Source organism: Bos javanicus, chromosome 3 (genome assembly GCF_032452875.1).
Source record: "Bos javanicus breed banteng chromosome 3, ARS-OSU_banteng_1.0, whole genome shotgun sequence".
Classification (NCBI taxonomy): Eukaryota; Metazoa; Chordata; class Mammalia; order Artiodactyla; family Bovidae; genus Bos; species Bos javanicus.
Window position 1 is genome coordinate 91,872,732 of NC_083870.1, and position 26,908 is coordinate 91,899,639.

Below are 26,908 nucleotides of genomic sequence, written 5' to 3' on the forward strand. Positions count from 1 at the left end.
ACCTAGTCCCCTCTCTTGGTTAAATTTACACACCCATCCTTCTGTGTCTCCCTCAAATATCCCCTTATCAGTGAACTTTCCAATGTCCCCAGGCTGGCCCAGAGCATCCTTGTGCTCAGGACCCCACATGTTTCTCTCTCACAGCACTGATGACTCTGGGGTCCACTGTTTATGCTAGACGGCAGGCTGGACATGGCTCTGGGACCCAGACAGGGTTAGTAGGATGTACAGACAAGAGCCTTGGGCTTGGGCAAGAACTGATGCTAACGGCCTCCTTGGCCTTGATTCCAGGCTGTGAACAGGATGGGACCTGCCGCTCTGACGCAGACATGCTGGACTACCTGCTAAGCTTGGGTCAGATCAGCCAAAGGGATGGCCTGCTGGTCACCTGGTACCACCGTGCCAACAGCAAGGAGCAGATGAAGGCTGCCCTCAGCAGTAAGTCCAGTTGCCAGGATGGGGCAGGCTGGGGCAGAGGCGGAGAAGATGGAGGGAGGGTGGAGGCGAGGCTCACAGCATTACCTGTGAGGTAGCATTAGGATGGGTATGGCCGCGTTCTTGCCATCATCCACTTGAGAAAGTGAGGCCTCACTGGTTATGTGGCTGGCTCAGGTTGTAGGGCGATGTCTGGGTCCAAGGTCACATCCTGCTCTCCCTCCCAGGCCTTGCCAGGAGACAACTTGCCTGCTAAGGAGGCCTTTGCTCTCAAATCTGAGGAACCAGAAGATGTGTTTGAATTCTAGCACTACCAAAACGAGTGTAAAAGTCTGAGCGAATTATCTTAATATAACTCCTGAGCCTCCGATCCACAATGATGATGGCAACCAGTCAGCCACACCCCCTGTGGGGACACACACACTCAGTTACACTGGGGCTCCTGGTACCAAAAGCTGCCTGTTTTGTGGGTGCCATCCCTCAGAAGAAAAATGGGGGCTTAGAAAAGTTAAGTGACTTAACCGAAATTCACAGTAAGGTCACAATGTTTGAAAGTGGCTAAGCCAACATTGTGGGTTTCCATGGTGGTTTGGTGGTAAAGAATCCACCTGCCAATGCAAGAGATGCAGGTTTGATCCCTTGGTTGGGAAGATCCCCTGGACAAGGAAATGGCAAGCCACTCCAGTATTCTTGCCTGGGAAATCCCATAGACAGAAGAGCCTGGTGGGCTACAGCCCATGGAGTATCAAGAGTCAGATACGACTTAGTGACTAAACAATGACAACAAGCCAGCATCAGAAACCCCATACTCTGAATCACTGCATCATGCCTGGCCCAGTTCAGCAGGGGAGACCAGTTTTTCAGCACTGTAGGAAAGCTCGTTAAATCATGTTCACGAACGTGCTTGTTAATTCTAAAGCAGTGACTATTTGAGATGGAAAGAAGGGTCCCCAGTTTGAGCATGCTTCAGAAGAGAGTTTCAGATTCAGTGGCTCTGGGGTGGGGCCTGAGAATTTGCATGGCGCAGATGTTGCTGACCCCGAGATCACACCTTGAGAACCACTGCTCTACTTTTAGAAAAGTGAGATCCTGAATGGGAGAGGGTCTTGTCCATGGTCACACAGTAGGTCTGAAGCAGAATAAGACCCAGGCTCAAGGCCTCTGACTCTTACCTCCTTCAGAGTCACCAAGGCCTGGGAGTAAGTGACTGGGGAAGGATTGCTGAATGAATGAATGAGTCCTTAGAAAGACCTCCTGGAGGAGGCAGGCTTAGTGATCAGCAAAGGGGAGGGCATCGCAGGCTGGGTGGAGCCAGTTTGCTGCTGCTTCAGGATTGGGAGGCCAATGGTCAGATTTCAGTGATAAGGCGAAGAGAGAATTCCCTGGCAAGAGGGAGAACTCTTATCTGGGAGATAAGGCCTGAGGGAAGGCAAAGAGGCTCTGCCAGCCTCAGGCTCATCTCAGGTAAGTCCTGGCGCAGCAGATAAGGATCAGGCCCCACCAAGTTGTGACCTTGGCCAAGAAGAAAGCTAAGGGCCCCAACCAAGCAGTGCCCAACAGCATGGAGCATGCTGAGGCACCTGTCAGTATAGCCACAGGGGTGGGAAGGACCCAAGGCCCAGTTTCCCCGCTGCAGGTCCTGCTAGGTCCCCAGGGTAGGTCTATGGGAGGAGGGTGGCTCCACAGCTGGGGTAGGGATCCTGAGGGGAAGCAATGGTAGGCCAGAGTTAGACTGGTGAAGTCACACCGGACATCTACGTGGATGGGAGGGGCCAGAGCAAAGGCTTGGGAGGCAGACAGAAGTGGGCTCAAATTCTACATTTCACCATTTACCAAAGGAGTGGTTTGGGACAAGTGACTTCACCCATCTGCAGCTCAGTTTTTCCTCTGCCAAATGTGGACTGGTAGGATGAAAGCAGGGCACTTCTGGTCATGAAAGAGGTCATTATTAGTAATTATGCTGAAGCAAATGGGGACATGTGATCACCCTAGTTGAGTGAGTTAATTGTCAAGTAAAAAAGATGCACAACTTGAGAGCTGCAAGTGTTCGAGTCCTATTTTGGTCACCACAACTGTTAACTAAAAAGATGCACAATTTAAGAGTTATGAGTTACGTTTTATCTGGAGCAAAATCAGGACTGCAGCCTGGGAGGCATCACCTCATATAGCTCTGAGAGACTGCTCCAAAGAAGTAGTGGGGGAAGGTCAACATAAAAGATTTTGGTGAAGGGGGAGTTGAATGCAACCAAATGCTTACTTTACAAGAGGTTTTCTCCTAGTCACGAGGATCTGATGTCATCATGAAGGGATTTAGTGCTTTTGTAGATATGAGGAGATGAAAGGAAAAATACCCACCTATCTAAAGACCTGTCAAACCAGGCTCCTGGAGCACAGAGTAGCTCACTCCACCCTGAACTCCCTCAGCGGGTGTTGAAGGGTCACCAGCTGCAGCAGCACCGGATTCAATCTCCACAGAAGCAGAGGGCAAGTGCCCTTGCTGTTCAGTCAGCGTCAAAGCTCTTGGCAAGTGCCGATTTAGAGTTGACAGTGCCCCCTTGTGGTCATAAACCAACCATACTTGGTGGTGGTTTCCTCTCCAAGCCTTGAGACCCCATGGACTGTAGCCTGCTAGGCTCCTCTCCTCTGTCCATGGGATTCTCTAGGCAAGAATACTGGAGCGGGTTGCCATTTCCTTCTCCAGGGGATCTTCCCGACCCAGGGATTGAACCCAGATCTCCTGCATTGCAGGCAGATTCTTTACTGACTGAGGAAACTTGGGAAGGCATTTCATGACCATTTTGGCCTGTACTGCTGCTGCTGCTACTGCTGCTAAGTCGCTTCAGTCGTGTCCGACTCTGTGTGACCCCAGAGATGGCAGCCCACCAGGCTCCCCCGTCCCTGGGATTCTCCAGGCAAGAACACTGGAGTGTGTTGCTAGGAAGGCCCATTCCCGATTCTGAAGGTTTTTGTTGATAGGCCACTCAATGAGCTATTACTGGACTAGGTCCTAATAGTCAAAGATCTCTGGACATCTATCTTCTAGTTTTGGTACAAAAAAGTAAGATTCCCTCTCGTTGCATCTTCCTATATCTAGAGTTACACTATTATAATCATTGATCACATATCAAGCTACACATTTGATCAACTGTTTCAAGTTTAGTCAACATTATTTTCGTTGGAGGCTCAGTCATACACTTGGTAATACAAGAAACAATAATCTTGTAAAACAGGCAAAATGCAAATAATACAACTAACAACATTAGCAGAATTATAAATAAATATTTCAGCCATGAGCCTCTTGCACCAAACCAGTTTTTTTTTTTCCAAACCAGTTTTTTAAAAGATTATCAAGAATAGGGAATGAATCACTTAAGGCAGAAATCTGATTCTTCTTGTGGTTCATCAAAGGTGTTACATTAAAGGATTCATCAGGTATGAAAACACAGCATTCAGTTTGAATTATGGCACAGGTACCTCCCTGAAATGCTGCAATGATGTCAACAGCCAAGGGTTTTGTAGTACCACCTTTCTCATCATTGAGACCTCAGGGTTCAATAGGCTAATAATCTGGTTACTATCATTTGAAGTTTGTTGAGTGAAAGTTGTTAAGGCTTCAATATGATCAATTACACCCTCCAATCCCATTGAAGTAATGAAAAATAGCTGCTAAATGATCATACCAGTAGAATACAGATGTCTTGACTTATTGAGCTTGCATCAATGTTAGATTGGCTTGAGCTACCTCTAATTTGTTATGTATATATCCTTGAGTTCATGGTAATCCCAGGCTACACCTTCCTATCCATTCCAGATGCCAAAGCCATTAATTAAAACCCCAAATCCACCAAGTCCCATATCAGTCACTCTCTCTAAGGGTAATAGTAGGCATAATTCATAAAGCACCCAGCCTAGTTTCATAATATTACTAGGTTGATTATCCTTAGAGGAACTTTTAAACTTAAGTGACCATAGCTTGGTGTTAACCATATAGATCCATCCCATAATTGTGCGAGTTTTCCTTTTAGTAGACAAGAGGTTACAATTTTTGATTGAGACTTAGCTTGCCATTCTAATTGGAGTTTGAGTGACCCTAAGAGAAAACTTAAATCTATGGCCAGGGTCAGAGCAAGTATTATTAACTGGCCAGGTGAGAGGATCCCATACAGTAATATCATGAATAGATAGAACAGGACTAAATTATTTTCTAAAATAAATTTGCTAGGGGGTATCCAGTCAGAGCCCTGAAGGGGAAAAATCCACCAAGGTAATCCAGAAGTATTAGACACAGGTAACTGGCCACAAACCCAATAGTTGGATTGAGTTTTAAACTAGCATAGAATCATGTCCATGATAGAAAACATTTGATTTATAGGCAAAGGTCCAAGAAGTCAAGAAAACATTATAACTGATCATATGAATCAGGTCCAGCATCTTGAGCAAGCTGTCTGCTTCTAGTGTCATTTTCTTTTCATCCTAGGGTACTACAGCTTCCTCTGATAAAAAAAGTCCTTCCATCCATGCAGGAGACAGTTCCTTAAACTATGTCTTTTTCTGGTCTTGGTCACAGTCATGAGGTATCTGATCTTCATTCAAAGATAGATTACTGAGATAAGCTTCAGAAACTAATTTAGAGTGTCCTTTAAAAATTCAGTTAAATTTTACATTAATACAGCATAATAGCAAAGAACTACCAGGAAATAAGTCTTAGTAGATACAGACCTCCATTAACAAACTGGAATCTAACAATCATTGAAACATCTTTTTCTCCCTAAATTTACCCTTGTTTTTACCAAATATAACCGAATTAAGACTAGTTTGTTTGTGAAATAGGTGTTCAGTTCAGTTCAGTTCAGTTGCTGAGTCGTGTCCGACTCTTTGCAACCCCATCAACTGCAGCACGCCAGGCCTCCCTGTCCATCACCAACTCCTGGAGTCCACCCAAACCCATGTCCATTGAGTCGATGATGCCATCCAATCATCTCATCCTCTGTCGTCCCCTTCTCCTCCTGCCCTCAATCTTTCCCAGCATCCAGGTCTTTTCCAATGAGTCAGCTCTTCACATGAGGTGGCCAAAGTACTGGAGTTTCAGCTTCAACATCAGTCCCTCTGATGAACACCCAGGACTGATCTCCTTTAGGATGGACTGGTAGGATCTCCTTGCAGTCCAAGGGACTCTCAAGAGTCTTCTCCAACACCACAGTTCAAAAGCATCAATTCTTTGGCACTCAACTTTCTTTATAGTCCAATTCTCACATCCACACATGCCACTGGAAAAACCATAGCCTTGACTAGATGGACCTTTGTTGGCAAAGTAATGTCTCTGCTTTTTAATATGCTGTCTAGGTCGGTCATAACTTTCCTTCCAAGGAGCAAGCGTCTTTTAATTGCATTGGTGCAATCACTATCTGCAGTGATTTTGGAATCCAGAAAAATAAAGTCAGCCACTGCTTCTACTGTTTACCCATCTATCTGCCATGAAGTGATGAGACCGGATGCCATGATCTTAGTTTTCTGAATGTTGAGCTTTAAGCCAACTTTTTCACTCTCCTCTTTTACTTTCATCAAGAGGCTTTTTAGTTCCTCTTCACTTTCTTCCATAAGGGTGGTGTCATCTGCATATCTGAGGTTATTGATATTTCTCCTGGTGATCTTGATTCCAGCTTGTGCTTGTTCCAGCCCAGCGTTTCTCATGATGTACTCTGCATAGAAGTTAAATAAGCAGGGTAACAATATACAGCCTTGACGTACTCCTTTTCCTATTTGGAACCAATCTGTTGTTCCATGTCCAGTTCTGTTGTTTCCTGACCTGGCATATAGGTTTCTTAAAAGGCAGGTCAGGTGGTCTGGCATGCCCATCTCTTTCAGAATTATCCACAGTTTATTGTGATCTACATAGTCAAAGGCTTTGGCATAGTCAATAAAGCAGAAATAGATGTTTTTCTGGAACTCTCTTGCTTTTTTGATGATCCAGCGGATGTTGGCAATTTGATCTCTGGTTCCTCTGCCTTTTCTAAAACCAGCTTGAACATCTGGAAGTTCACAGTTCACGTATTGCTTAAGCCTGGCGTGGTGTCAATAAATTTGGCCTGATGATTTATGTAAGCATAATTGATCATAGGCTTTTTTTTCTTTGCCAAAGCTTTTATAGCATCTCAGACTGAACTTTTAAAATAAAATCTTTCAGAGCTAAGAAAGTCACACCAAAGGCTGATCACAGATTTCACCTTTCACCTAACAGATCTAGGTGGATTCCGCCCTTCTCAAGGTCTCCAAAATTCCTTGAGATTTCTGTAGCTGTTAGTGATATAACTTTCCTAGATTATCTGATAAAGTTACTAGAAGCAGAGTTTCCAGTTTCTGGAGGGGTCAGATAGAAAAGATAAATGTTTCAATTTGTTTCTAAAGTATAATTTTAGCAAATTATTGTCATAATTAATTCGAGGGGAAGGTTTTTCTTGCACCTGGAAAACACAGATTCAAACCAGGAATTTTTCATACAGAAACCATAAAAGTTATTAGCATGTTCACCAGTTCATTCAGTCCTTTCGCTAACCTTTGTGAAGTCACCAGGTTTTCCATTAGAATCCTTTCATTATTTACCCAGTTCAGAAACTTATATTTATCCAAAAGTCCTTTTTATAAATCTTGAGGAGGAAGCACTTTTGCGAAACTTGGTTAAGTGCTGTGACAACACTTTAAGATAGTAGCTAGAATTATGACTGATAACATTTACCAAGATATATTAGAACTTTAGGAACTCCATATAATTTCTAATATATCTAAATTAGTAACATTTATCATACAATATAACCCGAGATTTATTACTCACTTAATACTTCCCATGTGATTCTGCATTCAATATGAATCTAGGATAACATTTGGGATGTTTCAGGGCCCTCTGAAGCATCCCAAAGTTGGCTAGAAGCCGAAAGTGCTTCATTTGAATTATTTAGGAAGTTTTGTCAGAGAAGGCAATGGCACCCCACTCCAGTACTCTTGCCTGGAAAATCCCATGGATGGAGGAGTCTGGTGGGCTACACAGTCCATGGGGTCGCTAAGAGTCGGACACGACTGAGCGACTTCACTTTCACTTTTCACTTTCACGCATTGGAGAAGGAAATGGCAACCCACTCCAGTGTTCTTGCCTGGAGAATCCCAGGGACGGGGGAGCCTGGTGGGCTGCCGTCTATGGGGTTGCGCAGAGTCAGACACGACTGAAGCGACTTAGCAGCAGGAAGTTTTGTCAACAAATATCAAAAAGGCTTAGAACATTCAGTCAGGTAGGATTATAGGTCACTGTGAAACAGTAATTATTCTACAATGAAGGATTTCAGAACAGACCATTTAAGAGATAAAGAAACTTAAATCTATTACCAAGGCAGTTCAACATCTGAAGATAGAGAAAAGCCAAATTTAAGGTTTTGTACCAGCTTACTTTTAACTTCATTTAAACATAAACTTAATTAAATTTATTTTAAATGTAGTCCTTACCACCCACAAAATTCTTTTCTCGGGGTCTGCTTTCCACAAATCTTCTTATCACTTTCTGTACCCAATACTTTGTTCTCCCATCCTGAAACAGCCACCTGTGAGTCAGACCTACTTGCTTTTCCCTTCATAAAATGCAATTCCATTCCTCGCATCTTCTTTGCTGAAAACACACATCCTACTTTCCTTAAGCAACCAAAAACTGACCTTTATATTAGCATTCTGTAGATTGGTGAGCATAAATACCAGTGATTATTTCCAAAAACCTTTTCTTTCTTAGAGAGAACATTTTAGGAAGGTACCAAACATTATTCATTAATAGTCCCAAATCTCTTTAGTTTTTCTGTAGGGGAAAATTAGTGTTCAGTGATAAATGCTTCAAAATCTTATTTTATTTGGAAATGACCTAGCTATTCAATAGACTCCCATTACTTAGTTTAGTATAGCCCTTAGAATTTCTTTTTTTTTTCCCCCTGAGAAGTGCTTGCTTTTTATTTATTTTTTATATGATATTATACATGTTTTAATGCCATTCTCCCAAATCATCCCACCCTCTCCCTCTCCCACAGAGTCCAAAAGACTGTTCTATACATCAGTGTCTCTTTTGCTGTCTCACATACAGGGTTATCGTTACCATCTTTCTAAATGCCATATATATGCATTAGTATACTGTATTGGTGTTTTTCTTTCTGGCTTACTTCACTCTGTATAATAGGCTCCAGTTTCATCCACCTCATTAGAACTGATTCAAATGTATTCTTTTTAATGGCTGAGTAACACCCCATTATGTATATGTACCACAGCTTTCTTATCCATTCATCTGCTGATGGACATCTAGGTTGCTTCCATGTGCTGCGATGAACATTGGGGTACATGTGTCTCTTTCAATTCTGGTTTCCTTGGTGTGTATGCCCAGCAGTGGGATTGCTGGGTCATATGGCAGTTCTATTTCCAGTTTTTTAAGGAATCTCCACACTGTTCTCCATAGTTAGCCCTTAGAATTTCAAGTTACCCCAATCTACAGAGTATTTTAGACAGACATTCCTAAAGCATAATTATTCTTAATAGAGTTTATCTAAAAGTTCACCTGATTTATATTTTTTAGAAGTTTTTTTACTTGAGGAATTTCCTTGCTGACAAAATTGTAACAGATATACTATTTAACTTACATTAAACCTAGACACAATGAAAATACTCTGCTTAATGTTACTGTTAGTGACTCTTAGACATGTATATATTAGTTAGATTAATAAACAAACATTAATGCCAGGTATTTAATACTCGATATGCCAGCAAATTTGGAAAACTCAGCAGTGGCCACAGGACTGGAAAAGGTCAGTTTTCATTCCAATCCCAAAGAAAGACAATGTCAAACAATGTTCAAACTACCACACAATTGCACTCATCTCACATGCTAGCAAAATAATGCTCAAAAGACTCCAAGCCAGGCTTCAATAATACGTGAACCATGAACTTCCAGATGTTCAAGTTGGATTTAGAAAAGGCAGAGGAACCAGAGATCAAATTGCCAACATCCATTGGATCATTGAAAAAAGCAAGAGACTTCCAGAAAAATATTTACTTCTGCTTTATTGACTACACCAAAGCCTTTGACTGTGTGAATCACAATAAACTGTGGAAAATTCTTAAAGAGATGAGAATACCAGACCACCTGACCTGCCTCCTGAGAAATCTGTATGCAAATCAAGAAGCAACAGTTAGAACTGTACATGGAACAACAGACTGGTTCCAAATTGGAAAAGGAGTACGTCAAGGCTGTATGTTGTTACCCTGCTTATTCAACTTATTTGCAGAGTACATCTTGTGAAATGCCAGGCTGGATGAAGCACAGGCTGGAATCAAGATTTCTGGGAGGAATATCAATAACCTCAGATATGCAGATAACATCACCCTTATGGAAGAAAGTAAAGAAGAACTAAAGAGCCTCTTGATGAAAGTAAAAGAGGAGAGTGAAAAAGTTGGCTTAAAGTTCAACATTCAGAAAACTAAGATCATGGCATCTGGTCCCATCACTTCATGGAAAATAGATGGCAAAACAATGGAAACAGTGGCCGACTTTATTTTTGGGCTCCAAAATCACTGCAGATGGTGACTGCAGCCATGAAATTAAAAGACGCTTGCTCCTTGGAAGAAAAGCTATGACTAACCTAGACAGCATATTAAAAAGCAGAGACATTACTTTGTCAGCAAAGGTCCATCTAGTCAAAACTATGTTTTTTCCAATAGTCATGTATAGATACGACAGTTAGACTATAAAGAAAGCCGAGTGCCAAAGAATTGATGCTTTTGAACTGTGGTGTTGGAGAAGACTCTTGAGAGTCCCTTGGACTACAAGGAGATCCAACTAGTCAATCCTAAAGGAAATCAGTCCTGAATATTCACTGGAAGGACTGATGCTGAAGCTGAAACTCCAGTACTTTGGCCACCTGATGTGAAGAACTGATTCATTGAAAAAGACCCTGATGCTGGGAAAGATCAAAGGCGAGAGGAGAAGGGGATGACAGAGGATGAGATGGTTGGATAGCATCACCAACTCAATGGACATGAGTTTGAGTAAGCTCTGGGAGTTAGTGATGGACAGGGAAGCCTGGCGTGCTGCAGTCCCTGGGGTCAAAAAGACTGAGCGACTGAACTGAACTGTACTGATTTAATACTGAATATTTCCCAGTTCATGTGAACTTGAAATTCTTTTAGGTTGATTTATCTCTTATTTAGAATTGCTTGATTTGTAAGCGCTTACTTTTTTTTAAGTTATGACAAAGCTAGACAGTGTATTGAAAAGCAGAGACACTACTCTGCTCTTAAAGGTTCTTACAGTCAAGGCTGTGGTCTTCCAGTGATCACATACACTTGTGAGAGCTGGACCACGAAGAAGGCAGAGTGACAAAGAATTGATGCCTTCAGACTGTGGTGCTGGAAAAGACTCCTGAGAGTCCCTTGGAAAGTCTCCTTGGACAGCAAGGAGATCAAACCAATCAATCTTAAGGGAAATCAACCCTGAGTACTCATTGGACCATGGGGTCACAAAGACTCGGACATGACTGAAGGGCTGAACAACAAAAATGGTTTTTCCAGTAGTCATGTATGGATGTGAGAGTGGGATCATGAAGAGGGTCGAGTGCCAAAGAATTGATGCTTTTGAACTACGGTGTTGGAGAAGACTCTTGAGAGTCCCTTGGACTGCAAGGAGATCAAGCCAGTCAATCCTAAAGGAAATCAATCCTGAATATTCATTGGAAGGACTGATGCTGAAGCTCCAAAACTTTGGCTACCTGATGTGAAGAGCCAATTCATTAGAAAAGACCCTGATGCTAGGAAAGATTGGAGGCAGGAAGAGAAGGGGACGACAGAGGACAAGATGGTTGGATGGCATCACTGACTCAATGGACATGTTTGAGCAAGCTTCGGGAGATGAAGGACAGGGAAGCCTGGCATGCTGCAGCCCATGGGATTGCAAAGAGTCAGACACTAATGAACAACTGAACAATAATGGATAAGTTATCTAGAAAACTCTGGTCTCAAGGCATAGGAGGAGTTATTTCTCAGGGCAAGAATTCTTAAAGAGATTTTTTTTTAAAGCTTTCTCTGGAGTCTAAAGAATTGTGACCACACTGTCAAAAATCGTCTTTATTTTTCTGTGATCATAGTTTTATAGCCAGAATTTAGACCTGATAGTGCTCAAATTATATGCAGAGTACACCATGAGAAACGCTGGGCTGGAACAAGCACAAGCTGGAATCAAGATTGCTGGGAGAAATAGCAATCACCTCACATATGCAGATGATACCACCCTTATGGCAGAAGTGAAGAGGAACTAAAGAGCCTCTTGATGAAAGTAAAAGAGGAGAGTGAAAAAGTTGTCTTAAAGCTCAACATTCAGAAAACGAAGATCATGGCATCCAGTCCCACCACTTCATGGGAAATAGATGGGGAAACAGTGGAAACAGTGTCAGACTTTATTTTTCTGGGCTCCAAAATCACTGCAGATGGTGATTGCAGGCATGAAATTAAAAGACGCTTACTCCTTGGAAGGAAAGTTATGACCAACCTAGATAGCATATTGAAAAGCAGAGGCATTACTTTGCTAACAAAGGTCCATCTAATCAAGGCTATGGTTTTTCCAGTGGTCATGTATGGATGTGAGAGTTGGACTGTGAAAAAAGCTGAGCACCGAAGAATTGATGCTTTTGAACTGTGGTGTTGGAGAAGACTCTTGAGAGTCCCTTGGACTGCAAGGAGATCCAACCAGTCCATTCTGAAGGAGATCAGCCCTGGGTGTTCATTGGAAGGACTGATGTTGAAGCTGAAACTCCAGTACTTTGGCCACCTCATGCAAAGAGTTGACTCATTGGAAAAGGCCCTGATGCTGGGAGGGATTGGGGGCAGGAGGAGAAGGGGACGACAGAGGATGAGATGGCTGGATGGCATCACTGACTCGATGGACATGAGTTTGGGTAAACTCCGGGAATTGGTGATGGACAGGGAGGCCTGGCGTGCTGTGATTCATGGGGTGGCAAAGAGTTGGACACGACTGAGCGACTGAACTGAACTGAGTGCTCAAATTGGCCCTGATAACAAAGGCAGATTGGTCCCAACAAGGTTTGTTCTTCTGGGGAAGTGGGGGTCTTAGTTTGCTTAGCCCCAGGCTGTTGATTATAGGAGAAAAGTCCTGGACATAAGGGAACTTCAGTCCATTTCCCTATCCTGTGTCAGTAAAGATCTGATATTTTTAGGTCACTTTTCTTGTCATTGGATCATAGCTATAGGTTGACCAGTCATTTGAAATTTTTTTCCAAGGCATTCCCAAGTGGAGTGTAGAACCTTAGAGGAAGCACTTCCCATACAAGCTCAAGCAGTTGGTACCAGATGCCTGCATGCTCAAACCAAACCAGAACCTCACCAGCCAGGAGTCACACTCCAAATAAAATAACAAGGCAAAAGGATGCCCAGAAATCAAAAGCCAAGTGGTAAGAGTGCTCCCAAAAGATGGCAAAGTGGTTGCCCAAAAATCAAAAGTCAGATGGCATAAATGCCAAATGTGACTTCCCAGTCCCACTAGACCTGTGACCTGGCAGAGTCAGTGCTAGCAGCCTTTTTTGGTTCTGATATAGTTTCAAGCAATTTCTTCTTGGTTTCCTGCAAAGAAGTTACTCTATAGTTTCCTTTCTTATACACTTCTAGATACCAAGCAAAGTAGTATGGCCGGCCTTTTCTAATCGTGGGCACAAAAATGCCAATTTTGGAATATCAAAAGAGCCCCAGTTTGGCCATTTTAGGTTGACAACTCTTTTAGTATAATTTCCCCAATTAACGAGGTCCTTGCAAATACCAGCTCCATATGCATTGGACATGAATCTGGCTGGAATGTTAGTCAGAGGTTGGCTTTCTGACACCCCTCTGTTTCTGCATTTGAGATTCTGTTTTCCACTTTAAGCTGAATTTTTCAGGGATAAAAATCACTGGTGAAATTGTGTGGCGGGCCTGTGAGCTGAACTCCTCCAGGAGTCACCTCAGACTCGTTTTAGCTCCTCTCATGTGCCTTAGATTCTGCCTCCAGCACTCTAAGATGTCTGCTCAGGTCGCTGAACGGCCAGTTCTTAGGTGCAACCCCCAGACGAGCAAGTATTTTAATTAATAGGTGAGTTTCCCTATGGGACCACTGTACTTTTCGAAGACTAGACCTTCACCACTCCCATAAATCTCTCAGTTACCTGAGAAAACCATAGCTGGCCAGTAGAAGCCTTGTCCCTTTTCTTCAGAGCAAAGCTCTCATACATTCTCACTTTTACCCCGACAAAGCCTATAAAGGCAGTCTAACTGAGGGAAAGTGTCAGATCAGCCTCGTACCTAACCACTCAACCAAGACTGCTCAGTTCCCTACAACGGAACAACCTCGGCATCTTTCAGCTGAGCCCTGGGTATTCCTCAAGTTTTTTTCAATCCATGCCCTCTGCCCCAGGGCCTTTTCACTGGATGGATATTCTCTGGCATCTTTCAGCAAGTCTCCCACCCAGTGTCTTTCTACTGTGTGGAAATTTCTTAGTATTTTTCAACAGAGCCCAAGTCAGTGTCTAGATCATGAGTGGGTATACCCCGGATATTTCACCCGGGCCCTCTCCAGTATCTTTCCAGCTGGAAGTGGGCAGGTAACCTGCTCCACAACCAAATAAAACTCAGAATCTCAACCAATAGGGAGATTCGAAAACCAGGAGAGGCTTACCCAAATTCATCTGCACTCCGCGAGGAAGCAGATGGGCTCGAAGGGCCACTCCTGGTACCAAGGCTCCGGTTTCTCGTGGAGTTCAAGCGAGGAGGAACATCCACTCTGGGTCCTTAGTTGGTGGTCATCAGATCAGATCAGATCAGATCAGTCGCTCAGTCGTGTCCGACTCTTTGCAACCCCATGAATCGCAGCATGCCAGGCCTCCCTGTCCATCACCAACTCCCAGAGTTCACTCAGACTCACGTCCATCGAGTCAGTGATGCCATCCAGCCGTCTCATCCTCTGTCGTCCCCTTCTCCTCCTGCCCTCAATCCCTCCCAGCATCAGAGTCTTTTCCAATGAGTCAACTCTTCGCATGAGGTGGTCAAAGTACTAGAGTTTCAGCTTTAGCATCATTCCTTCCAAAGAAATCCCAGGGCTGATCTCCTTCAGAATGGACTGGTTGGATCTCCTTGTAGTCCAAGGGACTCTCAAGAGTCTTCTCCAACACCACAATTCAAAAGCATCAATTCTTCAGCACTCAGCCTTCTTCACAGTCCAACTCTCACATCCATACATGACCACTGGAAAAACCATAGCCTTGACTAGACGAACCTTTGTTGGCAAAGTAATGTCTCTGCTTTTCAATATGCTATCTAGGTTGGTCATAACTTTCCTTCCAAGGAGTAAGCGTCTTTTAATTTCATGGCTGCAGTCACCATCTGTAGTGATTTTGGAGCCCAAAAAAATAAAGTCTGACACTGTTTCCACTGTTTCCCCAACTATTTCCCATGAAGTGATGGGACCATATGCCATGATCTTCGTTTTCTGAATGTTGAGCTTTAAGCCAACTTTTCACTCTCCACTTTCACTTTCATCAAGAGGCTTTTTAGTTCCTCTTCACTTTCTGCCATAAGGGTGGTGTCATCTGCATATGTGAGGTTATTGATATTTCTCCCAGCAATCTTGATTCCAGCTTGTGTTTCTTCCAGTCCGGCGTTTCTCATGATGTACTCTGCATATAAGTTAAATAAACAGGGTGACAACATATAGCCTTGACGAACTCCTTTTCTTATTTGGAACCAGTCTGTTGTTCCATGTCCAGTTCTAACTGTCTACTAGAAAAGATGCACTACTTGAGAGTTGCGAGTTGTTTTATTTGGGGCAAAATGACGACCGCAGCCGAGAAAGCAGCACCTCAGATAGCTCTGAGAGACTGCTCCAAAGAGGTAGTGGGGGAAGGTCAATATATAAGATTTTGTTGAAGGCGGAGTTCAATGCTATCAAGTGCTTACTTTACAAGAGGTTTTCTCCTAGTCACAAGGATCTGATGTCATCGTGAAGGGATTTAGTGCTTTTCTAGATATGTGAAAGTGTTAGTCACTCAGTCGTGTCTGACTCTTTGCAGCCCCACGGACTGTAGCCCACCAGGCTCCTCTGTCCACGGGATTCTCCAGGCAAGAATACTGGAGTGGGTGACCATTCCCTTCTCTAGGGGATTTACCCAACCCAGGGATCAAACCCTGGTCTCCTGCATTGCAGGCAGATGCTTTACGATCTGAGCCACCAGGGAAGCATGTCAAATTCCCCTATATGTAAGGATTGGGAACATAAAACCTGTTCCTAAAAATATTTCCCTGATAGCTCAGTTGGTAAAGAATCGCCTGCAATGTGGGAGACCTGGGTTCAATCCCTGGGTTGGGAAGATCCCCTGGAGAAGGGAAAGACTACCCTCTCCAGTATTCTGGCCTGGAGAATTCCATGGACTGTTTAGTCCATGGGGTCGCAAAGAGTCGGACATGACTGGGCGACTTTCACTTCAAAGACTTGTCCCACCAGGTTCCCTGCAGCACAGAGTGCCTCACTCCACGTGAACTCCTTCAGGGGGTGTTGAAGGTCAACAGCGGAGCCGCACACTAGCAGTCTTGGGCTCAGGGTCTGTACGCTCCTCCATGGCACCCCTCTGCCGGATGTGATGTGTAGAGCGCCTGGTGTTGGGGGGAGGGGAGGGAGGGCCTCGGAGCTTCCTGTGGGCTCCCTGTGGACAGCAGCATTCTTCACCTGACTGTACCTCTGAGGACCAAGGCTCCTACTGTGGAAGCAGGCACCTGCTCCTGTCCTCATCTCCTCTTCCCTCATACCCCATCCCCCGACCCCGCAAACAAGTTGGCTCCCAGATTCAGGATCTGGAAGGCCCCAAACAGGTGTGAATGGCCGTGCAGGAGGAAGCTGGGTCCAGGTGCTGATCACAAGGAGGCAGGTTAGGTCCATCTGTCTTTAGTCCCCCTCACTGAGCATTCGCTGGGCCCCTGCTCTGCACCCAGCTTGAGAGGAGGTGTAGAAACGAGTGAGACGCGGTCCTGAGTTCAGGGGCTACCAGCATCTCAAGGGAGGCAGCTGGTGCAGGTCAAGCAAGGCAGCAGCTTCAGAGACTCACCAGGACTGAGACCTGGGTTCCAGCCCTGGCTCCCTCCCAGTGTACCGCCACCTTCCCCAGACCGGACCTGGCCCATTTTAGATGGGGAAGGAGACCTCTCAGCACCCATTCTCTTTAGCTACCCTCTTAGCTGCCCAGCTACCCACCTGGGGCCTGACTTCTCTGGGCCTTGCTGGGCGCCAAACCCCTCTGGATCCCTCTCAGCATTCCTGGGTAACCAAGTTAAGACAAGAAAACCATAGAAATAAAAGTTACCTTCATATAGCCCTTCACAGTTTACAACCTGTTTTTGTTTTTAATTTTTTAATACAACATAATTTATGTCCACGTGCTGTAGTTAAAGCCCAGAGAGATTCATCCCAATCTTGTCAGTGAGGACACCAAAGATTCCGGAGCACTGGGCCAGAGATATAATATGCGGATGAAATGGGACAGTGCAAAGTGCCTGAAACAGCGCTGGGGACAGCCTGGCACTCAGCTTCCTCTCCCTTCTGGAAATCCAGACACCTAGGCTTAGAGAAATTTGCAAAAATTCTCTGCAACTTTGTGCAAGCTCTTTTACTTTTCTGGACCTGGGCTGGTTGAACTTAACTTTTTTCTCTTTTGGCTGCACTGTGAGGTCTGTGGGATCCTAGTTCCTCGACCAGGAACCAAACCTATGCCATCTGCACTGGGAAGACAGTCTTAGCCACTGGACCACCAGGGAAGTCCCTGATCTCAGCTTTCTCCATCATCCATTTAGCCAGTCTTGTACCATCCAGCAAACACTTCTGAAGCTCCTTTTTTAGGCCTGGTACCATCTTGGCACTGGAAATCCAAGTGATGGGCACCACAGACCTGGAGCCTGCTCCTAGCCCTCAGGCTCAGGAAGGATGGTGCTATATGAGTAGTTACATGGGGGCTGAGCGCTCAAAGGATAAGCTGTCAGCCTGACTTTGACTGAGTGTGTGGTTTAGGGATGGCCTCCTTGATATTTTAAGCCAACACCCACAAATGAGCTGGAGGTGGCCTAGTAAAACTGTGGAGGGAAGAGTGTTGCCATGGCAACAGCCAGGTGTAGGAGCCCAGAGATGGGAGACAAGATATCTGAGCTTCGAGGCTCCAAGTGTGGTCTGTGGACCAGCAGTCTGGGCATCACTGGGGAGCTTGGTAGGTGTCTTGGGCCCCACCCCAGATCTACTGAGCAGAACTTGCATTTGAACAGTTCCTGGGTGGTCTGTGTGCACACTGATGTTGGAGAAACAGGAGTGGATGGAAGCTAGATATTGAGGGAGAGAGGGACTCGAGGTGAGATGGCAAAGTTTGCCAGGCCTGGTCCTATAGGACCTCACAGACTCTGCAAGCATTTGGATTGGATTCTCAGGGCTAAGGGAATTTTGATTTTTTAACAGAAGTGACAGGATCAGGTATATGGAACCGTCACTCTAGCAGCTATATGCTAAATGGACTTGGAGGGGAGCAGGGCTGCAAGTATAAAACAGAAGAGACCCCTCTGATGCCAACTGTCTTCGATGGAGCAGGAGCTCATAGCGACCCCACCCACCCTCTACACCACTCATTGATCAGAGAGCCTGGCCTGCTTTTCCCAGTCTGCTTCTCATTCAAAGTCCTTGACTCCCTTCTGGCCTGAACGCTCCCAGCAGGCATCACACAGCCACTGGAGGCGTTAACTGCGTACATTTAAAGACAAAAATAACAATTCTCAGCACTATATGGGTGCCTGGAGATGGACCAACTTATGTACTTCTGGCAGGAATATGAGTTAGATGAATTTTTCTAACAGTACTTTGATAATGTGGGCTCTAAAGATGACCCCGCAGACTTCCCTGGTGATACAGTGATTAAGAATCTACCTGCCAATGCAGGGGGCATGGGTTCCATCCCCGGTTAGGGACTAAGCTGATGCAGCACACCGAGCCTGCGTGCTGGAACAACTGAAGCCCATGCATCTGGAGCCCGTGCTCCACAAGAGAGGCACTGCAGGGAGACGCCCGTGCACAGCAGTGAAGAGTAGCCCCTGCTTTCCACAACTAGAGAAAGCCCGTGCCCAGCAATGAAGATCCAGCGCAACCAAAAATTAATTTTTTCATTAATTTTTTTAAAAAAGACCCAGCATGGCCCTGACTCAGATTCTTCAAGTCATGATAAAAAGTAACCAGAAAGTCAGAATAAAATATACATCATTATCTGTTAGTAACAAAAATTCAGAGACTGCTGAGTCTTCCTAAAAATTTAGAGTCTCAGGAAAGACAAGGAGTGGCTGACTGAGACAGGGTGACTGCTCTCAATCAGGGCTTTTGCAGGTTTTTTTCTTTTTTCATGAAAAGATTGGGAAAATGTGTCAAAATTGAAAGAAAAAGATTAAAATTATAAATGCTGAGTGGTCTCAACTGTGGAAAAACTATACATAGATAAAAATGGAAGAAAATACATCAAAAAGTGAACTATGATGGAAATGTGGGTGAATATTTCTCTTTCTGCTTTTCTGTATTTTTCAAATATTCTATAAGTGTGTAATACTTTGATGATGAGAAAAATTGCTTTAAAAAGTTTTTCTGTCCAATGCAACAGGTAATGTCATGGCCCTGGAGGCAGACATCACAATAGAAGGGCTCGGCACAGTCAACGAGACAGGAGTCCCCATCATGGCGCACCCCCCAGCCATCTACAGCGACAACACCCTAGAGCAGTGGCTGGAGGCTGTGCTGGCCTCTTCCCAGAAGGGTAAGGACTTCTCTCAGCCCCTCCCCAGCTGCCCACCCCTCTGGTCCTCAGGCCACATATGCAGGGGTCCCTCTGCTAGGAGACTAGTCCAATGACTGTCAGGAGTTGCTCTTGCTTTAGCTTTCCAGACCACTCTAGAGGCCTGGGCTCAGGGAAGATGGGTGAAACGAGGGATGAAAAAGTGTAGGGTAAGCTGCAAAGGGCCAAACATGAGCATTCAGGCTCTGAATCCATGGAACTGGATACAACATGCTCAAAGCCAATTCCACCTTCCCCTCTCCTGTCTCTTTGCCAGTAACTGTCAGAATCCAGGCATCATCCTAATGCCTCTCCCTCATTCCCTGCATCTACTCAGCTGCTGCATCTGCCAATTCTAACCCTGAAGGCTTCCCCCGATCCAGTCCCACTCACATCATCTTTCTCTTGGATCTCCTTCCTCACTGGCTTCCTGCCTCCAAACTCTACGAAGCCCCTACCTGGGTGAGCTTTCCAAAATGCCAACTGTCGTGTCAATCCCTGCTTTAATCCTCCATGGCTCCCTATGTTGTCAACATATTATGATCCCCTTGGCCTGGCTTTCTAAATTCTTCTCTAATTCTTCAGTCTGACTTTGTGCTATTCAGGCTTGGGTGGCTTGGGATCCTCAGAGCCTGCCTGTCCAAGAGTCATAGTCCCTTTTCATCAGATTCTTGACAATACCTACACCTGCCCCAAATCCCAAGCCCTTAGCCATCATCTGCTTCCTCCCCTTGGGGATGAGGGATGGAAGATCACTCCTACATGGGCAAGTCCTTTCTCTCGTTGAAGCCTTCTTCACACCCACCCAGAATTCCGGCCCTGTCTTCCCTCCCACCCCTGACACACACACCATACCTCCTCTCTCTGTCCCAGGAAGTCATGTCTTCTGTTTCCTTCTTCCTTGAGCACAAGGGACCAGTTTCCCAAGCCCTTGGCCCTCTCCCCACAGGCATCAAACTAGACTTCAAGAGCATCAAGGCTGTGGGCCCCTCCCTGGACCTCCTTCGGCGGCTGACAGAGGAGGGGAAAGTTCGAAGGCCTGTGTGGATCAATGCTGACATCCAGAGGGGTCCCAATGTGGGCCTCTCAATAGAGGTCAATGCCACACAGTGAGTGTTTGCCTCTCTGCTCCAGCTGTGTCCAGTCTGTTTCCTTCAACATCGGGTACAGCAGGTGCTCAGGGGACCTTTGCTGAGTTTGCCTCCAGCCACACCATGACGTCTGACCTCTGAGCCTTCACACATGCTATTCCCTCTGCCTTGAATGCCTTTCCACCATTTCCTGCTAAACCAGCCATTACCTGCCCCAGAAACTTCCCTGACGTCCCAGGCTGCTGAGGACCCTCCCTCACACTTTCTCCTAGTAGTCCTGATTTCACTGGGCTCTCACTGGCAGATTATGGATTTGTGCCCTACTGGCACCCGGCTCCAGTACTCTTGCCTGGAAAATCCCATGGATGGAGGAGCCTGGTAGGCTGCAGTCCATGGGGTTGCTACGAGTCGGACACGACTGAGCAACTTCACTTTCACTTTCCACTTTCATGCATTGGAGAAGGAAATGGCAACCCACTCCAGTGTTCTTGCCTGGAGAATCCCAGGGATGGGGGAGCCAGCTGGGCTGCCGTCTATGGGGTCGCACAGAGTCGGACACGACTGAAGCGACTTAGCAGCAGTAGCAGCAGAGTGTTTATTCCTGGACAGCAAACAGTGCCAGGGCAACCCTTGACCTCCTAGAAAGTACTAACTAAAGTCTATAAAGCACTAACTCCTTCCCCAGCCTCCCCTCCCACCCCACAAACAACCCCCAGGTCCCAGCACTGCCAACAACAGTAGCACCAGCAGCATGGTGTGCTCAAGTTTACAGAGGGCCGCATAAAAGGAGAGAATATATCTGAGTTCATCTTCCCATAGAAATGCCAGGTTGGGAGCATTTTTTCTTACCATTTTGCAGATAAGAAAGCTGACAATAATTGAGGCTCAGTCTGTTGAATGTTTATTATCTGTCACACACACTGTTTTAAGTAGTCTAGTTGTAGAGTACCATTTAACTCTTAGAATGAGAATGATGTAGGTACTATTATTTTCATTTTAGTAATACAACATATCCTACTGAGGTTAAATGATCTGCCTAAGTCTAATAATTGGCAGAGCAAACATACAAAGCCAGGTCTTTCTGACTCTAACCTCCAGATCTTTACTGTCCATCTCCATTCATCCATCCACACATCCATCCATCAAACCACCTTTCCAACCAGTCAGCTAACAATCCTTCCACCCAATATTTACCAAGTATCAAACTGAGGAGCATTTAGTAAGCAGCAGTTTGAAACTGTAGTCAGTGGCCCAAGATAAAAAAAATGATTGATCTTCTTGTAGTGAGGTTACTCAATAATCTGGGGAAGGGGAGAGAGTAACATTATTTGCCTATTAACATTTGTAAGAGTTCAAAATCTGAATGAAATTTTTAAATAATATCTGAAAGTTCAGAGACCCTCACAGCTGATAGAGCCCAGATCCCACACCCAGGGCTTTGAATTGCATCTCCACATGCACATGAGGATGTTTGAGAAGCCCTGTCCTGCCTGAAAGGATGCCGTTTTTAAGAATCAAAGAGGTTGGGTGAACTTACCAAGGTCATAAAGTCAGGACTCAAATCCAGGCCTCCCCAGCTCCAAAGTCCACGCTCTACCATGGGACTTTGAGCAACTCATAAGCCATCCTGTTCTTCAGGACTGTGCTCTAATATCTAGATGCAATAGACCCTGCCTCTTCCTAGCACTCTGATGAGAACCCAGGAGATGAGGAAGGGGCTCTAAAAGACCAGCATCTCTGATTCTCTGCAGGTTCCTGGCCTTGGTCCAGGAGAAGTATCCTGAGGCAACCCTGTCTCCAGGCTGGACCACCTTCTACCTGCCCCTTTTCCCAAATGTGACGTACACACGGGCCATGGTGGAGAAGATGCAGGAGCTGGTGGGAGCACTGCCCCAGAGGGTGACCTTCCCCGTGCTGGCTGTCATGGCGAGGGCCGCCTGGCCCCACTTCAGCTGGCTGCTGGCCCAGTCTGACAGGTGAGAACGCCCAGGCCCCTGTCACAGCCCCCACTCCCTCCAAACCCACTCCCAGTCCTGATGCCCCAGCAGGATCCCAGATGCTGATGGTTAGAAGGGTCTTCATGACCATCTGGCCCAACCTCTGCTGGTGCTCACATCTTCCACAGCGTCCCTGCTTTCTGCTTGTGCACCTCTGGGACAGGCAGGTCACTATACCTGAAGCAGCCTGTCCATTGGAAAGTGTTGCTTTTTTATTGTTATAATTATTATCTGTTTGTTTATTTTGGACCACACTGCACAGCATGCGCGATCTTAGTTCCCCAACCAGGGATAAACAGGCATCCCCTGCAATGGAAGCACAGTTTTACCCACTGGACCGCCAGGGAAGTTCCAATAAGAGTTTATATTGAGACTCAATTGCCTCCCACAGCCTCCTCCCCTGGGAACCACCTGTTCCCCGAGGGTGCACAAACTTCACCTAGAGACTCTGCCCCTAACAGCTCTGTGGGGTTGAGGAAGCCCAGCCTCCCCCCGGCTCTGTACTGCCCCCAGCCGCCAAGCACCACCTTCCTCGGACTTTCCCCACTGGAGGCCACTGCCTTTCCTCTTCATACCTGACCTCTGATCCACCCCCACCACTCCCAGCTCCATGCCCACCTCTTCGTCTTTCCTTCCTAAGAGAGGACCCACAAATAGACACTCCAAGTGAAGAGGCAACCCAGTCCATCTCTCCTCCTTCTCAGCCTCTGCTCTCAGTTACCCAAGGCCTCTGTGGCTTCTTCTGCCCCCAGGAAGCGGGTAGTGCCCAACACCCCCAGCTCAAGTTAACTTCTGAGCATGGGAGAGGGGCTGAGGGCTGCTGGGCGCAGACAGGCCCTAAGCTGACTCTCTGGACCCCAGGTACACCCTCACGATGTGGCAGTCGGCCTCGGACCCCGTGTCAGTGGATGACCTCCTCTACATCCGGGACAACACCGCCACCCACCAAGTCTACTATGACATCTTTGAGCCTTTCCTGTCACAGTTCAAGCAGCTCGCCAGTAGGGAGGGGTCTGCGGAGGGTGGGAAAAAGTGTATATGTATGCATGCTCAGTTGTGTCTGACTCTTTGTGATCCCATGGACTGTAGGCTCCTCTGGCCATGGGATTTTCCAGGCAAGAATACTGGAGTGGGTTGCCATTTTCTCCTCCAGGGGAAAGAAAAGGTGGTGGAGTGGAGTCTGCCGACAAAAGCACTGAGCTAGGTGGGGCAGAGCATTGGAAAGGGACAATGCTACATGAGATAAGAGGAAGGAATCATTTGAAGCATCCATTGTATGCCAGACTCCGGGATGGAACACTAAGCTCCATAGATCCCTGAAGCAGGGATTCCATTTTACAGATAGAGAAACTGAGGTTCAGAGCAGTTATATAATCTATACAAAGTTGTTCGCCTTAAACATGGCACAGCTCCTACTGGAAACAGCAAATTCCAAACCCCAGATGCTTCTGCTTGCAGTACAGTTCCTCTGAGGGTTGCTCTAGCATTCCAGAGAACAGCTCCTCCACTGTACCTGCTAATCAATGACGCTTGTCCCTTTGTCCAAAGCCCCTGTTCCCTTGACTCCAAACCGAGGAGAGCCTGCAATCAGGCCATCTCAAGGGGACCCATCAGACCCAACATTCCTGCTCTGGGAGCCATCTAGGTGAGGGGGAGGAATACCAGCTTGGGGCCTGACTGACCTGGCTCCATCAGGCTCCAACCCAGCAACCCTGCCCACTGGCTGTAGGACCTTGGGCAAGTCACCCGTCATCTACACAACAGGGAACTCCAGCTCCCTGGAACTTTGCTGTGAGGCTTAGAGAGGACTCAGGGTGTACAGAAGGCCTCCGTGACTGGTGGCCTCTCCACCTTGGCAATCTGACCCACAGTGAATACCTCACGGAAGCCAAGCTACTACACCGGGGGCAGCCTGATCCCTGCTCTCCAGCACCCTGGGGACGAGGGTCTGAGCGTGGAGTGGCTGGTTCCTGACATCCAGGGCAATGGAAGCGCAGCAACAGTGCAGCTCCCAGGTAAGGTCTGCATGCAGCCCCTGTGCTCCTAGCTCAACTGCAAGGGTTACCTCGGGGAAGCTACTTCAGGTCTCTGTTACCATAGCAACGCAGCTGCAAGGTGGGGGAGCAGCGTTGTCAAAAGTATGAGGTTCCTGGTATTTGAACTTGTGAGGCTTCAGTCACATGGTGCTGCAAGAGAGGCGGGCACAGGCCTCAGAGCTGAGCTAGCGGCTCATTGGGCCATTCTTATGAGCCCCAGGCACATTCACAAAGCAGCCCTTCCACCTGGAGCCCAGATCCAATCAACAGACCCCATTACCTCCTGCTGTCCCTTTAACTTCAGCAAGGGCCTCTGACACCCCATGATAACCCTAACCCCAGACACTGGCCTCCACTACCTCTTCCAGACCGAGAAGGCATGATCCTGCTGGACGTGGGCCTCCAGAAGCCTGCAGCTGGGGACCCCGTGCCCATCGTCCACACCCCAGATGGCCGTGACCTGACGCTGGAGTCCTGCCTGCAGCAGCTGGCCACGCACCCCAGACGCTGGGGGGTCCACGTGCACATAGCAGAGCCCACCGCCCTGCGGCCATCCCTGGCCACGCTGGCCACCCTCTCTGCCCTTGGCCACCTGTCTAGGCCTGTGTGGGTCGGGGCCACCGTCTCCCACGGGAGTTTCATGGTCCCCGGCTACGTGACTGGCAGGGAGTTGCTTACAGCTGTGGCCGAGGTGTTCCCCCATGTGACAGTGGCACCAGGCTGGCCCGAGGAAGTGCTGGGCAGTGGCTACAGGGAACAGCTGCTCACAGACATGCTGGAGCTCTGCCAGGGCCTCTGGCAACCCGTGTCCTTCCAGCTGCAGGCTGGGCCTCTGGGCCAGAGCCCCGCTGGAGTCGTGGCCCGGCTGCTGGAAGCTTCTCCCCGGGCCACGGTCACGGTGGAACACAGCCCTGGCCGGGGCCTCTATGCGTCTGTGCGGGCAGCGCTGCTGGCAGCCAGGGCCGTGAAGAAGACCCGAGTTTACTACAGGCTACCCCAGAGCTACCGCCAAGACTTGCTGGCGGATGTTGGCACACACTGAGCACCCAGGTGGCCTGGTGGACCCCAGCTTCCCACAGGGAGGCAGGAAGGAATAAATGCCTCTGCTTCCTCAGTGCACTGCACGCATGTCCTTGGGGCAGGATGGAGTGGGAGTGGACGTGAGGTGGCCAGGGAGGATGCTTAGAGGGTCTGGAGGCTGGGGGCCAGGTCGTTCCGGTTGTCCAAGAGGAAGTGTTCACAAGCCTTGAAGGTGGTGTAGAACTCAGAGGAGAGGCCGGTGACATTGGTGGTCACGTACTTGAGAACGCCCGGGGTGGGCCTGGTTGTAGTAGGACACCTGCAGGACGGGGAGCCACACCCAGGGAGGATGGGGCGGCCTGGTGAGGTGCACTGAGTGGACGTGAGGCCAGGGGGCAGCAGCCTTGTTGCCTGCCAGGGAGGCAGCAAATGCCAGTCAGCACCTGGGCCATACAGGACTGCGTTACTGGCAGGCATGACCAGCTGGACTCCCCTGACTCCTCTCTGGGTGCTGACAACCCTGGCTTCCCTCTGTCACCACACACTATACTCTCATCACGTGTCTCCCTTCTCAGCTGGGAGGCTGTCCCCAGACTGAGGCCCAGAGTGGAGGTGGCTTACCCATCATCACATAGTTAGGTGGGCCAGGCCCCCACCTCCAATTCCAGGCTCAGTCCCTTCCCTGAGGGTTCAGAATATCCTTGACTCAGATACTCACCTAACACACAACCACAGTGCCTCCCTTCCCATCTCCCACTCCTAGCTAAAAGCAGGGGCCCAGAGCAGTGGGGGATGGCTCAGCGGGGGGAGACCCCTCGGGGCCCCCTCCCCAACCCCCACTCCCCTGTACCCCCGCCCTCCGGCACCCACCCCGGCAGTGGTTGTCCCACTCGGGCCTCCAGCGGAGGTCAGAGAGCAGCAGGAAGGCCTGGGCTGTGTCCACGTGCACCAGCATCTCCATGTGGAAGGAGAGGAACTTGTCCTCCTCTAGAGTGTAAAGGCGGACCTGTACGGGACAGAGGGCAGCCTTGTTCCCTCGTCTCCTCCTCAGACTATGCTGGGGACCCGGGCTGGAAGTCAGGGCCGCACTGATTGCTGTGTGTTTGTGAACAAGTGACTCAACCTCTCTGAGCCTCGGTGGCAGCCCCGTGAAAAATGGGAGATCCAGCACAAGTGGATAGGAAGGTGTCTGAGGAAGCAGGGACTTCATGGATAAGCCCACTAGTCAGATGGAATGGTACTTGACGTGAAACGGAACACACTCATCCCTTCACACAAGTGAATGCACCGTGCCTAAGGAAATACGTCAAAGGTTACATGCTGCACGACTCCCTTTACTGGACATTCTCAAACAGACAGAACGAAGGGCACGGAAAACTGGTCTGTGGTTTCCAGGGATTGGGAGAGAAGAGGCTTGATCACAGAGGAGACAGAAAAAT

General features: G+C 47.4%; 1 protein-coding gene across 1 annotated transcript; it reads left to right on the forward strand.

Annotated features, from left to right (window-relative positions):
- Positions 1 to 234: 234 nt before the first annotated feature.
- Positions 235 to 25,563, forward strand: LOC133244547 (protein FAM151A-like). Its single transcript, XM_061411846.1, has 7 exons — positions 235 to 438; positions 19,155 to 19,307; positions 20,275 to 20,434; positions 22,168 to 22,392; positions 23,275 to 23,414; positions 24,285 to 24,428; positions 24,818 to 25,563. Exons 1-7 carry the CDS (start codon positions 261 to 263, stop codon positions 25,489 to 25,491), a joined length of 1,674 nt encoding a protein of 557 aa, XP_061267830.1. The 5' UTR covers positions 235 to 260; the 3' UTR covers positions 25,492 to 25,563.
- The last annotated feature ends 1,345 nt before the right edge of the window (positions 25,564 to 26,908 follow it).